At 34.8% G+C, this 15,582-nt stretch overlaps 1 protein-coding gene across 2 annotated transcripts in view; it reads left to right on the forward strand.

The window, feature by feature from the left end:
- Slit2 (slit guidance ligand 2) overlaps positions 1-15,582 on the forward strand; it is a 338,894-nt gene that overhangs the window by 227,365 nt on the left and 95,947 nt on the right. For both annotated transcript variants that reach the window (XM_006976103.4, XM_006976104.4), the window contains exons 10-11: positions 10,713-10,784; positions 11,216-11,287. In XM_006976103.4, the coding sequence (XP_006976165.1) occupies positions 10,713-10,784; positions 11,216-11,287 (144 nt within the window). The remainder of the gene's footprint in view (positions 1-10,712; positions 10,785-11,215; positions 11,288-15,582) is intronic.

Below are 15,582 nucleotides of genomic sequence, written 5' to 3' on the forward strand. Positions count from 1 at the left end.
CTGTAACCTCTGCTAATGTCATCTGTTCTGTTCAATTTGGTTTTATACTCTATCTCATTTTAGACACAGCTCACTCTCTTGTTTAAGATGTCCTCAAACTTGTAATCGGCTTGCATCAGCATTCTGAGTAGCTAGGAGTCTAGTCACACACCATTGTCTCTGGTGTTGTCTCCTCTGTCACACATTCTTATATCTCCCAAACTTCATGCAGACTACCACTAAACAGTTTAGTTTATATTGACTGATATCATACTATCCTGTTAGACTGAAAACCCGATGATGGCAGAATCATGTCTTTTTTGTCCTACCATTTCTGTCTCAATATTTAGCCAGTAAGGGTAAGAAGAGGGACTGTGTTGGAGAAGGTATGGAGCACATAATGTGGAAAGCATCCTAGACATCATTTTTTATAGCAAAGGTAATGGTACTGTATGTGTATGTATATATGTGTATGTGAAGAGAGGCTGAAAGCAGTGGAAAAAACTGAATATGATAAGTGAGAAGGAATCTAGAGTAGAAGAAAGCCTGTCACCAGTGTGGAGTCTTCCCAGCACTTGACTATTTTGAATTCGGCTGTTACAGACCTTGTTTGCAAAGAATGTCTCAGTGTCCAGCAAGTTGATACAGGATCCTGTCCCTGGGAAAAGAATCATTAATACCAAATTGATTCTTTGTGTATTACATCTTAAGAAGTAATTTCTTAGACAGCATATTGAGGTATTACACATTTCAATGTGGTATGAAAGGTTACTGTAGAATAATAGTTCATTCTTCTCTGTTCTTTTACAAATTCTGGTATCACATCTAGTGTTTTCAAGCCATAATACAGATACTCCATCCATTTTAGAAGATGCATAGTGAGAAAGTGGGCTGTAATGAATTAGAATTTTCAGGATGGGACAGGGCTTGGGAATACGGCTTCAGGGTTTCTGCTGATGGACTGCAGGTTCTCTAAGATTAAAATACTTTTTTGACACATGTGCATGAGACAGGTGAAATATACAAGAATTGCGCTTTGAAGTCAGTATGCTGCTTTTCCTGGTCCAGCAAAACATAAGGCTCTCAGGAAGAGATGTATACGTAATGGAGAGGGAGGGACACACTAACTTGAGCATTACTTCAATTCTTTTCCCTTTTTATGGATCATTTGTCACGAAGGTAAATAAATCACATAATTTCACTTTTTATTAATTTTAAAAAGATTTACTTTTTAGTGTGTGTGTGTATGTGTGTGTGTGTGTGTGTGTGTGTGTGTGTGTGTGTGTGTGTGTGTCAGTGTGATTGTATACCACATGTGCATAGACAACCATGGAAACCAGAAGATGTCATATGGATATATACGTGGTTGTGAACTGCTTGAAGTGGTTGTCAGAAACCAAATTCTTGTCCTCAGCAAGATCATGAGCTGCACTTAACTGTCAAGCCATCTCTCTACATACACTTTCCCTTAATTTTCAATAAGTTAAAAATTTCACAGAGAAATTATTTTTACTATGGAAAGTTCGCTTTTGTGCTTCAAAAAAATATTATGGAATTGAAGACTGAGGTGATTTTACTTTAGTTCACAATGTTAAGAAACTATTTCTTAGTAGCTAACAACTAGGTAGGATTTTGAAGATGTTTTATTGTTTTATATCTACACAAAAGATCAACTAGCCTATAGCATAAGTTGGTTCTGCACTCTATATTACTATAATTTTATATTCATTGAGCAAGCTAATATAAAGGTAGTATTTATACCTATTATATGTATATATAACATAACACTCTTAAAAATCATCTTGTAAAAATAGTTAACACAAGGATAAAGATAATTACAAAAGATTCTGGGTCATGACACTTTAAACATAAAGGGTTTTGGTCACATTTCTTTATAAATGAAAAATATTATACTAAAATCGTAAGAAAATCGGAGGAAACATTAGAGAAATGAGAACAGAGATGGATGTAATAACAAAAAAACAAACAAACAAAAATAGGAACTCCAGGAGATTCCCTTAAAAATCCCCAAAAGTCTGTGAGTAGACCTATAAAATAGATGTGTATGAACAAGTGTCTTTTCTTATACTTGGTCAGTATGAATGATCACCACTCTGTGTCAGATGTTAAGTCTGAAAGAACACACTGACTGCCTTCAGGCAGCTTACAATGAAGAATGTTGAACATTTATGTAGAGTCATTGAAAGCCTCATGAGAATCAAAAATTCCCTTCTCTGAACAAGGGGAGCAGGGCACCTGATCTGCCTGGGAGAATCACCTCCTTTTCAGATACAAGGATGTGCTTTTCTGTAGAGAAAATTGGAAGTTTTATTATACAAAGGAAACATCATGTAACAACCCTGGGAAGGTGAGAGAGCTCTGTATTGTTACTTAAACTGAAAGTTTGTGATTGCTAATAGGCACAGCCAAAGCTAAAGCTTGAGGATTAGCTGGACTGTAATTGTACAGCATGGGAGAATGGTTAAGGCAAGGGAGTGGCAGGAATAGAGTGGCTTGTTGTAAAAATCACCCTAATGTTCAGGAAGAAAGAAAGGAGCTAAAACACACCTTTGTAACAGACCCTACAAAAGAGGATAAAGACAAGCCTGGAAGTAGGTACTGATGAGAAGTTATCCCAATGTGTCACTCTAGCAATAATGATTGATTCCCTTAACCAGCTAACATCGTAAAAACAAAATGCAGGACTCAAAATTGTAAAATCTGACATAAAAATGAGAATACATGGGTCCTAAAGTATTATTCTCAGAAGGATCAAAGCTGCTACTTTAAAAATCAATTACCTCATGGATTTGTGGTTAATCTGCTTCAGAAATGCATGTTTAGAAGTCAGACAGTTATTTACAAATGAAAATAATTAGCCAATTTGAGACAAAACACAAGGCTTGATTCATGGCAAGTATCCAAATGGCTTGTTATTATTTTTAAAAAAAAACAGACTTTTTTATTTCCTTGTATTGATAAAGATATAGATGATAGGTAGATGAATAATAGGTAGATAGATAGATAGATAGATAGATAGATAGATAGATAGATAGATAGATAGATAGATAGATAGATGATAGGTACACAAACAGATGATAGAGATATACATATAGATGAAAACTTAATTTTATTGACTTCTTGAATCTCACTTGTTCTCCATAAATACATTATTTTGCTAAGTATGACTGAGTCGATTTTACTCTTAATTCATTTGACTCTACACTAAGTGAATTTTTGCATTTGGATGTAGTCAGAAGTTTTCCTGTGTCCTGCATGCTCCACAGCCACTCAGATCCAAGGAAACAAACAAGAGGCTTATATTACTTAAAACTGCTTAGCTTTTAGCTCAGGTTTTCACTGAATAACTCTCACATTTAATTTAACCCATAATTATTATCTATATTTAGCCTTTGGCTTGATACCTTTTCTCAGTTATGCCTTGACATCTTGCTTCTTCTGTGTCTGGCTGGAAACTCCTGACTCTGTTCTTCCTCTTCCCAGCCTTTAGTCTGCTTATCCCACCTATACTTCCTGCCTGGCTACTGGGCAACCAGTGTTTTATTAAACCAATATACAAAAGTATTATCCCACAGCATTTCCCCTTTTCTGTATAATCAAAAAGGAAAGTTTTAACTTTGACATAGGAAAATTACATGTAATAGTACAGTTTTCAAGCAAGAATTACAGTTACAATATCTGGTCTATATTTATTTGGATAAATTAAAGAAAATATTCCATTGTGAGTCTAAGGTTTCATATCTAACTTGTCTTTTATCATAGCCAAGGAAAATTATAATTATAACTATCTAGTCTTTAACTACATCAAAGACCCCAGAAGGATATAATATTACCTATGTAAAAAGGGAGTGCATTGTAATCAATTTCCAAAAATCTAGAATGACAGAGACAGCTGGCTACCTGAACAATTACCCAAAGTTCTTCTACAACATTGGGGCATCCTTCTTTAGCTTATAGGCCTAGAGTCTCTCAGTTGCTTCTCTCTGTGTCCTTTAGAATGTCTGGCAGTTTCTTCTGTGAAACAGGAACCTGAAGGACCATCTCACCTTGTTTTGTCAAATTCAGTGGTCATTTTCCTATGGGTCCTGTATGTCCAGTTTATACAACACATTATCAGCTGTCCAGGGAAAGCAGTTTCTTGCCCAAATGGCTATTTTTGTCAAGAAGAAGATAAACTCGTAAAGAGTGTCTTTGATGCCCATGTTTCTCTTTGAAGAAAATTAGTGCTGCCAGGAACTGATGTGTCACACTGTCCAGAAAAGTCAAAGTTTTTAAAACACTTTAAATGCCATATTCTGTAGGTCTTTGAGTTTTTTTTAAGACTACCTGCCTAACTGAATTATATCTATGTATTCCTAGAAAGCTTAACTAACATAGCTTAAGTTAGACTATCATAAAAGACTAATTATAATCTGTATTTCTTAATTATCCATTACAATTTCAAATGAGTTACACAAACAAAATACTTTAAACCAGAGTAGAAATATTCCTACAGTATAACAAAATTAACTTTAAATTTGAATCAATAAACTAAAATCCATAGCAATGTAAAACATTTTAAACAAGTTGTTACTCTTTATCTTATCATATGTATGTGTGTGTGTGTATCCTATATATCTATATCATATCCCCACGTCTTTTTATCCAACAGCATTTGGATATGTGCCTACATGAATAAATGCAAACAATTCAACATTCATTCAGGAGATGTGTGCATATAGACATATATACACATGTTCATGTTCACACATATTTTTATATTGCTTTAGAGTAAGAGACCAAATGGAGAGCTTGTTTCCCTAGTATGGAAACAGGAGTTGAGTGTGTGTTTTCGAAATATTTACTAAACTGGCATCAAATGAGGTTAAAGAAATGGATAATTGTCAAGAGCAACTCATCTCAAGACAGAAATGGCTGATAACCAAAGAGTATGGATGGAGCACTAAGATAAATGTGTTAGCTATGTGCAAAATTCAAGCGTCTAGAGGCCAATATTAGCTCAGATACGGAGACATTTATTAAACTGAGGAAGTTCCAATGACAGTGCTTATGAAAAAGAAATAATATTTTAGTCTAAAGCATGCTTCATTGATTTTAGTAGGTACATATGAAGGAAACCAATAGCAAAAACCCAATGTTAAAAGTTGAAATTTGCTTTCTGTAAGTATAAAGTACCGAATTTAAAATTACCATGTAATGGCTGACAGACTCCCCAGTCTAAAGAAACCTTGTTTCTGCCCTCAGATACTGGTGTTTACTGTGCTGCACTACTCGATTTAACTTTCCAAAGACAGAGTCATTGCGCATTCCCTCCCCTCTCCCATTAAACCCATGTTCCATTCTCTGACAGCTGTTTTTGTCATTTATGTTAAAAGCAGATGGAGAAAATGCAAAACCATGTCAGTTTTATGGCCATGTATAATCAGCATCTGGGCTATATGTTACAGGCACTGTCAATTGAAATAAATATCTTACTTAGTATCATAAAAATCTTTTGTAGTTTCTAAGACAGTAAAGGAAAAGCTAAACATTACTAGGTCTGATTATAGATCTTAGCAGCAACTTTTTTCAGTTTTGATGTGAGTTGTATACGTGTGTTCATTATAGTTATGAAGTTATCTGAAAAAACACTGTATTACTAATTGATTTTTAAACATTACTTACCACCATATATTAATTTCACACTAGAGATTCTATCAGATGACAGATTTATTCTTTTAAATAATGTGTGTTGATGACCAGGATTTGTAGACATTTTATTGTATCATATACATGTGTATATATCATATCTTTATTCATTTACTTTTGTAAAAGGAAATGCTATATAGTTTATTTATACTGCACTTTTTACCAAGTAACTGTTATTCATCATTTTGAAAAACTGAAGGTAAATCACACAGAACAATGATGGCTTCTGTAAAGCCCATAAAGCCAATGATGGTAGATTCAGATATAATCCAACTCTGTGTCAGAACAAAGTTCATGCCTTTGTCAACAAAGGATGAATATTTTAAAAGTCTTAAATCTATGCATATCAAACCATATAATGTCCAATTATAAAGGCCTATTTAATGTTGAGCCAGTGGATGACATTTGCATTGTTTTAAAGAATAATTCGACTTGGATAAGAATTGAGAGAGATGGATAAGAAGTGAATGTTAGAATAATTTGTCTAATATCTCATGAATAGTTTGGCGGTTTCTTAAACATTCTATCCTGGTGGTTATTTTTTTGTAAAATGCATGTGTCTAACATTCATCCCATCATAATCACCGCAGGGTATTTAATATCACAGAGCAGCAACTCAGCAATTGACACTGTGTTGCTTCTCCGTGTTCACAGCTAAACCTATACACAGTTCCCATGCTCTGTGGTCTCTAGTTTCCCAGTCTTCCTGTTTTGTAGTCGTTGAAATAGAGCCTGAAGTTCCTGTGATCAGTTGCTATTAGGAAGCATGAAAGTGCTGAGATTCATGGTATAAATTGAAACAAAAAACACAGGGCTAGGTAAGATGAGGGAAGAAAGGTTGTTATTGGCTAAATCTCCCTGTGAGGATTTGAGACTAGTCCCCACGCAATACAGGTAAATATTTCATCTCACTGAGCAGATAACTAAAATACCCTTCTACTTTTAAGGAAGTGATAATAGCCATGTCTTTCACTACATATATTATGTAAAATGATACAGTGTAGTGTCTAAATATATAAAATAAAAAGCTGCACGTGGCTATAAGTCTATTTGTATATAATATAACTACAAAATGGTGTGGATTCAGTCAAATAGATCTTGGAGGTTAAATTGGTTCTGGCATGTTTACATAAAATGAATTGTCCTTGCAGTATGCAGTGCGTAGAATTTCCACCTGATTCACTTTTTTAAATCTGTTTTTGTTTTCTAAAAATGACATAGCATATTCTCTGAAGGATTGACATTTGGGAAGCTCTTAATTATGGTGTGTTTTAACCTAATCTTGCAACTATGTCTTATCCATTACACTATCTGTTTCCATAATCTTGAAATGTTTTTAATTAGATTCTTCATGGACCAATGGACTCAAATGTGCACTCTTTGAAATTCAGCAGATTCTATGCTAATAAGCAGAGATCAGAAACCAACAGAGTTAAGAAATGTAAATATAGTCTGCCTTTTTCTTAACCTGAAAATACTGACATTTTTCTTTTTCATTTATATCATCTGGTCAAAGGCTTTTTTCTCTTTCTTCTTATGGGGACGTCGTTAGAGGTGAATGTTGATTAGTTTATCAAATTTATTCTAAAGTTCTTATAAAGTAAAAAGGAGCATTTTACTCAACAAAGCTAATAGTTTAAGGGAAGTACATTGTCCATTAAGTATGACTGAAATTAAATGAAATGTTTTGGAGTTTACCTTATGTCTGTCACTGGTAGCATGTCTTCTCATGTGAGATTCATTCTTTTAGATGGAGGAATGAAATCATGTTGATCCTTAATGGACTTCTGAGACAGTGTGATAAAAAGCAATAACAACAACAAACCAATTAGACACTAAGTGTAAATAGTAGTAGAAGCTTTATAAATTACCCTTTTTAGCTAGCTAGGTTGAAAGTAAGCAAATATGAAAAGCCATCAGGTCCCTCAAGCATGCCATTGTTCAGTGTTCTGTGATGTACGTTTGAAGTGAAGCAGTTTTCAGTGTGGAATTTACATCGCAGTACATCACAATACAAACAGCACAGATAATATCACTATTTACATTTGAGGCATTGCATTTCCATGTAAAACCTAATATAGTTTTGTCCTGTATTCACTGTGTTTTATATCTTTTATAACATTGAATAGTCCATTTATAAAAAATATATTATCATTCATAATTGTGTTGTGATTTATTTAAATAGGAGTATTTTCAGTGAAATGAAATATGGATAAAATATAACTTACCTTAACAACAGGTATTTCTGGGCAAGAGAGATGACCCAGCAGTTAAGAGTACTTGCTGGACAATCACGAATACGTGAGATCAAATCGGAGAACACATATAGCAAGCAAGGTGTCCTTCAAATGCCCATAACTCCATCTCAGAGGGATCCAGCACACTCTTATGGCCCCATGTGCAGAAGCATGAGTATCTACATAGACCCATGTGCATATATTTATGCAGACTTTTAAGGGAAATAATAATTTTGAAGACAAGTATTAAAACACACTTAATTTCCACTGAAATAATTAGCAATTGTTTAGGTATTATAGGTACTAAAATTTTAAAGCCACAGATGAATATTAAGCTTTTCATGAAATACCTTAAGTTCTATTAAAAAATAGAATTAGTTTGGATAAATTTATTGGTTCAGAATACTTTTCATCACTATACAACCCCAAACAGCACAATTTGTACATAAAGAATGAGTCACTGAATGATGTTTATTGATTCCTTTATATTACTTTACATTATTTTCAACAGTCTCACGTGGTATTTGGGGAGTTACATGAACAAATTTTTCATTCTAAAATCTCAAAAACATTCTTACTTTTCATCATCATTATATTATTATGATCCAGTGATTAACTAATATGTCAAGTTTCCTTGGCATAGACTGATAATTTGAAATTTCTTATAATTTAACTGTAAGAATGGATCAAAGTTGAAATGAATGTGATCTTCAAAGCATCATTGCCAAAGGCATTGATCACTATTGCAGTAAAAATAACTTAGTCTTAGCTGTATTTAGAGCCTATGAAGAAATATATTTTCTTAAGACCCAGACAAATAATTCAAATGCTGAACATTGTGTGTGTGTGTGTGTGTGTGTGTGTGTGTGTGTGTGTAGGCCAGCAGACATTTCACATCATATGCCATTGTCAGTCACTCCCCACTTATTTAATTTTTACTCTTTATGTGTATATGTAGCAGGTATGTGCGGGTGTTAATGCATGTACCCATGGAATCCACAAGGAGGCATCAGATCCCTGAAGATTGAGTGATAAACATTTGGGAGCCCTCTGACATGGGTACTGGGAAGCCAACACAGGTCCTCTTCAAAAGCAGTATACAAACTTTATCACTGAGGAATCTTCCCAGCCCCTGGCCCACCCCTTATTTTTTGAGACATAATTAATCAATCTGGAATTCAAGGTTCAACTAAAATACCTGGTTAATAAGAACTTGGGGTGTCCCAGCCATCTCTCCTGCCACAGCCTTGGGGTTGCATACACATGCCACCACTGTTTACATAGCTGCTAGAGATAAAACTCAGGTTCTCATGTTTGCATAGTGGAGAATTTTCTCCCCTGTACTCACATTCATATTTATTAATATGGATGGTTTCCTGTCTTCTGAGATAAATCTGCCATAGAAGCCAACAGCCTAAGAAGGAAAAAATATGCAAATATAAAAATGTATATGCATTTATATGTGTTGTTCATATATCTATATACATATATGTACATATGGAAAACATGCATGCACATGTATATATGCATATGAACACATGTACACATGTATGTTTTATGAGTACACATATGTATATATTTTTAAATCTAGACAACAAAATATTATTTATTCCAAGTAGTTTAATATAAGAATTTAATATAGAAGAATTTCCTGAGACTTGTAGGGAGGTAATACAGACAGGAAATTTTCTACTTACCTCCAAGTCTACAAAAGCCAAAGAAGTTAAAATGATGAAAAGGAGGTACATCTGTAAGTTGCAATTATGATGTCAGTGAGGTGGCTTCTGGGGTTATTCCCCAAATAGAAGACAAATACACTATGGATTTTCCCTTCTGGAAGCCTCAATCTTTCACCAGCAACTCTCAATATCTAAACTCTACCCTAGTGTTTCACGAGAGTGAGATCTCAAGGATCCAGAGCAGAACTGAAAAAAAAAAAAGGCTGTGAAATGACTCCTGGGTCCTGATATGGAAAAGAACAAGGTTGAGAGAATGTTATTGTAGTGAACAAAAATATTTACTAAATGACTTGTTGAAACCTCCCTCTTTGTATGTTTAGTGGCTGGCTGTATATTTCTTAATTTTCTCCAATATCAGGATCTTAGAGTAGATGGTGTCTGAGAGTTGACTTTACTCTGATTTTTATCATATCATAAGAATATTCCTCTGGTTGACTGCACTTTTCTGATATGATTTTTACTAGAGTGGTCACATATCAAGTTAGCAGATAGACACTGTTTACTGAAGATTTCTCCATAACTTACAGATTTAGAATTTAAGACTATGCCTCATAAATGGCTTCAAAAATAATTTTGTGAATGTACCAGTTTCTTCAACTGATAGTGTATTTTATTTAGAAGTGAAAGGATCTATAAAATTCAATATAGAATGATAATTTCACTTTTGAACCTACAATTATCATTAAAATATTTTATACATCTAAATCCAGGTCTTCTGTATATTTAATTTGCTTATAGTTTATTAAAATATACACCTAATTTGTTTCTACAAATGCTTCCTACTCTGTGTTTTGTTCTGGCCGAATCCTTGTCTAGGCAGTGACGGGGTAGTACTTTCATTTCATAATTGTGCTACTTTATTCCAATCTTGCTTCACATTTAAAGGGCAGCACATTTAATTTTAGTACTGATTTTTAGATGAAAAGAAGAAAAGATCCCTCATGACAAAAACTAACTTCCCTTCCTGATGTGAAACTTATGTCTGAATTAAATGTGTCTAGATTTTTACTTTTCCTTCAAACATTAATTTTTATTATTTTCATTGCAGACGTTTGGAACAGAACTCCATCAGGGTCATCCCTCCTGGAGCTTTCTCACCATATAAAAAGCTCAGAAGAATGTGAGTTAACAGTATTGTGCAAAATATGTCATTTTTTAAATTATGTAGGTCAAGACTATGCAGGAAAAACTAAGCACGAATATTGAAGAGATTGACAGCTTAATGACAGTCTGATTGCCCGTTGTAATAATAGCACTTTAATCTGAGTTAGTGAAACCTTATAATTTTTCATGCTCTCTGTAATTCAGTGTATTGATTCCCACAAAAACGGCCATGACATCTTTGGTATACTATTGTCTGATTAAGACATGCCGTCCTTACTAATAAGTTAAGCAAATGGATAGTAGTTGTTTTTACAGTGTGTGATTCATCTTTAAATATTAGGATTATTTGATGTTTTGTGCTGAAAGTTGTGCATGTCTTCCTCATCTCCTGTATCCAACATCCCTAGCATCCTATTTCGTTTAACCTAACCTTGTTTCTGATTGTAGTGACCTCAGCAATAATCAGATCTCTGAGCTTGCCCCAGATGCCTTCCAAGGACTGCGCTCTCTGAATTCACTGTGAGTAGACACATTTTTTTTTCCTGAGGGAAACCAACACTTTCTCCACAAACAAGAGTTTTTAAATTTTCAGATTAAGGGGGGAAAAAACCTCCTGTCTTTCTATGATGGTGTATGAATCCTTAACTACAATTGTTATGAGTGAATCTCATCATCTTCCAGAGGCCTGCTGTCTATCACTAGCACCAGCCAGTTTTTAGGGTAGATATTTGTGTGTGTGTGTGTGTGTGTGTGTGTGTGTGTGTGTGTGTGTGTGTGTGTGTGTTTTAATTTTGTTATCAAAAGAAAGAGAGCTTCCCCATGGGAGACTGTGTTTTTTCCAGATGTAATAAGGGGACAGGTTATTTTGAAGTGCTCTGACAACTCTAAATTTGTGGTCTCTTAGTCTATAGTATCATGTGTCTGAGCACAGTGTTGGTCCTTTTAGGATGATGAAAGCCAAGTGTAGAGAATAAGTGAGCATAGTCGTGGAGCCATCATTTCATCCTTCCTTCATCACAGGAGGATTTTTCCCCAGGAATAGCCTCATATTAAGCATTAGTTCTGAAGGTTAATGGGACTTTCGAGAAAATAGCTATGCAAGTTTGAGTCAGTCTAAAATAAGTTACTAAAGGATACCATTCTTTCAACTTATGAAAACATTTCAAATTATATCAAGTAAAGTCACCTTTAATTATTTTATAATTTGAGTGTAGAGTCTGGCTAACTTACGTATGGTTTCCATGGGTGTAAATTATGGCTAGCTTCTTGAGTTTCTGGAGTCAATCCCACCCTCCTCCTATGCTACAGTATCTTTCAATAAGTAGAACAAAATCTGTTTACACAAATTTCTTTTATAGCTCACCTTTTAAGATCGTTCTAGAAACATCAATTATATGTTTTTATTAATTTGATTAATATGTCTACTGAAGGTGTGAAAATATTTTAAACAATATGATTTCAAATACCTCTACAGAATTTCCATTAAGGAACTAAAACATAAACAATTTATAATTGGTATTTAATTACTAAAATATTATCATGTAGTAGAGGAGATTGGGCATGATTTGTATAAAATTTTAAGGTCCATTCTTATTATTTACAAAATCTTTAAATATTATTAACATTAACACTTATTGTATATTAGTATAACATTTTATATTGTGCTCCTGCATATTAATACAATATAAAGTGTATTGTTACAACTATACCTTTTAAAAATCGTACACTAATTGAATGATATATTATCCTTGGAGACAAAAGACTCAATTTTTATATTTGTATTTATATATATACATATATATTTTAATGTGTGTGTCTGTGTGTGTGTGCTTATGTGCTCATGTGCATGAGTGGGGAACAGAGGACAACTTGCAGGATTTCGTTCTTTCCTTTTATGGTGGCTCAGGGGATTGAACTCATGTCCATAGTTTGGGCAGGCGCCTTTCCTTGCTGAGTCATCTCACTGCCTACTTCATGTTTTATTCTTTTTCTCACTGTGACAACAACAAAATTTCCATAAAGTGTTTAAGTTTCATTGGGAGTTAGCGTACTAGAATACTACTGCCCTCTGCACTTGGATTCTTCTTTTAATCTTGCGGGAGTAAGTACTCATACTTTCCTGCTTGAGTGCTTGTGGGTGAAGAAGAGAAACAGCTTTAGGTGTATTTCCACTTCCACTTTGTTTAGGACAAGATCTCCCTTTCTTTGCCAGTGGACACTTCAGGCTAGCTGGCCTGTGAGCTTCTGCACGCTCCCATCCCCTGGCTCTCATGTCATAGAAGCACTGAGTTATGCATAGAGCACGGCAGGTGCTTTTACCCACAGTTATCTTTCTGCCTATCAGCAATTTCATTGCTTTCTTTTATCTTTATCACTTCATTGTTTTGTTCTGGCTCAGAAACACCCCTTCATATTTATAAAGTAAGTACTAAGCAGAGAAACACAGGACCAAGCTTTAATATTAGATATTAAATCTTTAATCTTGTGATGTTTTGGGTTTATTCTTAGCTCCACCCTTTCCTAGCTAATGGCTGAGCAAGTTACTGATTTACATGTGCCTCAGTTTTCCTGTCTCTGAAAAGGGGAGCAGAGTTTCCCCTTGCTGGGTTTACAGAAGCCGAGAGCAAAGTGCTAGAGGGAATAAGTATGGCCATGGCAGACTCTTCACCTACCGAACATCAGTTTGGATGTTTCTGGATTTTAAGTATTCCAGAGAATGCCCATGCCCTAAATCCTTAGCATATGAGCACCTTAATTTCCTCATTTTAAATTTATACATTGAAAGCTATCGAAAATCACTGACAGGGCTGGAGGATGGCCAGGTGTTCAACATCTTGTACTATTCTTGTAGAAGACCCAAGTTTATCTCCCAGTACACATGCCAAGTGTAGACACCAGCACTCACATGAACATACTCCCATACTTTCCTGTATATAATAAAATAAAATATATTCTTTATTTCACTTACTGTAGTTTTGTGTCTTTATCACCTCGTTCCCAAGTTCTGTAGAGGCTACAGTAGAGTGCTCAACTGCTGATTTTGAGTTTCCTGTAGTCTTTCCTCAGACTACAGTTGACTAGTATTACCAGTCTACTGCCTGGTATTAGATATTTCACTACCAGACTTTCCATGACAATGAAAACCTATTCTCTCCATTTATCCCTTGTTTTCTCATTACTCTGATTTCTTAAATTTGTTCACTATTATAATTCTTAAAGTGTACATCATTGTTTTTAATTTGTAGGATTAGCTCTTTGAGCATGTCCTTTAATGATGACGTTGGTCCATAGTAAATCTTTTGCAATAGACTGTATATTTTCCTGCATTTTACATTTTTTTTTTTTTTTGCTACTGTAGGAACTTTATTTCTTGCCAGCTTTCAGCAAGGCAGAATTCAAACTGACGCTCATTGTCCCTCAGTCCAAACCCACAGGTTTAAAGTAGATTTACATTCTTAGCTTTGCTGCTTGTGATACAAACAGGAACCTACTTAGGGTGCCTGTATTGTTACAAAGAACCAAAAAAAGTTCCCCATCTAAATAATTGTGCCTCTGTGGATCACACTGTCTATAAGAAGAAAACTAGAGCCACTACTCATAGTATTATTAGTCATATTTGGATTTGATCCAATTTCCTTTTCAGAGGAGACATTTATGTCTTCCAGATTGTTTTAATTTTAATTATTTTCAATTACTTAACTTAATTATTTAAAAAGTATAGCTGCTAGGAGAACAAGGGTCCATTTGCCTTAAGTGTGCAGCCCCTGGTGGTTTTACATGGCTCCAGTGGAGGTCACACACCCAAAACTACACAGACAACATCAATTGAATTTGATGAGTTTAAATTTTTTAAAACAAAAAACAGGACACACGGGAGAAAAGGGAGAGTGGGTCTGGGAAGAGTTGTCGGGGGCGGGTGGAGGGGGGCAGCAAATTTGACCAAACTACATTGTAAAAAATTCTCAAGGAACTAATGAAACATTAAAAAAAAAAAAGCACAAATTCTCATTGACCTCCTCACACTTTATATTTTTTATGACTTGTCTTTCCTCATGTTTATATATTTTATCTTATTTTCTTGACACTGATTTGGCTTTGGATAATGTTGACTCATTTCTCTGCCTCTACCATTTTCCCTCCATTGTCATGTGAGAAAGGTGATTTTCTCTGTAATTCAATCTCTGTATAGGTAGACACAGCAGGATCCCTGGATCCCTGGTGCTGACCAAACAGCCCTTCTGGATGGGTGAGGGCCTGGTTCAGTGAGCCACTAGGACTCAAAATCTAAGGGGTGGAAGTGATTGAGGACACTTGATCTTGGGCACTGGGCTGAAACTCACATACCCACATGTGTACACACACACACACACACACACACACACACACACACACACACACACACAACACAACACACTCCACCCTGCCCTCACATGGCTACACATTGGTAAAGAAATCTCATAGGGTATTTAGTATTTGTTGATTGGTATTGTTTGCAGTTGATAGACCATATACGAAGAACATCTCTCCAGTGTATTTCCTGTGTCCCTGAATGATTTCTTCCTTGCACTGCTATTTTCCCATTTTGTTTGATACTAACAACATTGATTTAGTAATGTTGTAACATGATCCTTGACAATCCAAATGATATTTTGAAAAGAAAATGGTTCCATGATAAATTTATGACATTTCTCCTACTGAAACCACCGTAAATGCTTCTCCCAAGTAAACAGATTGTTAAATGATTCACTCTTTGATTTTTTTAAAGTGGAACTCTCAGGATTTATGAATATCTTTGTTGATATTTAAATATCAGT

The sequence above is a fragment of the Peromyscus maniculatus genome, chromosome 10, assembly GCF_049852395.1.
Source record: "Peromyscus maniculatus bairdii isolate BWxNUB_F1_BW_parent chromosome 10, HU_Pman_BW_mat_3.1, whole genome shotgun sequence".
NCBI classification, from domain to species: Eukaryota; Metazoa; Chordata; class Mammalia; order Rodentia; family Cricetidae; genus Peromyscus; species Peromyscus maniculatus.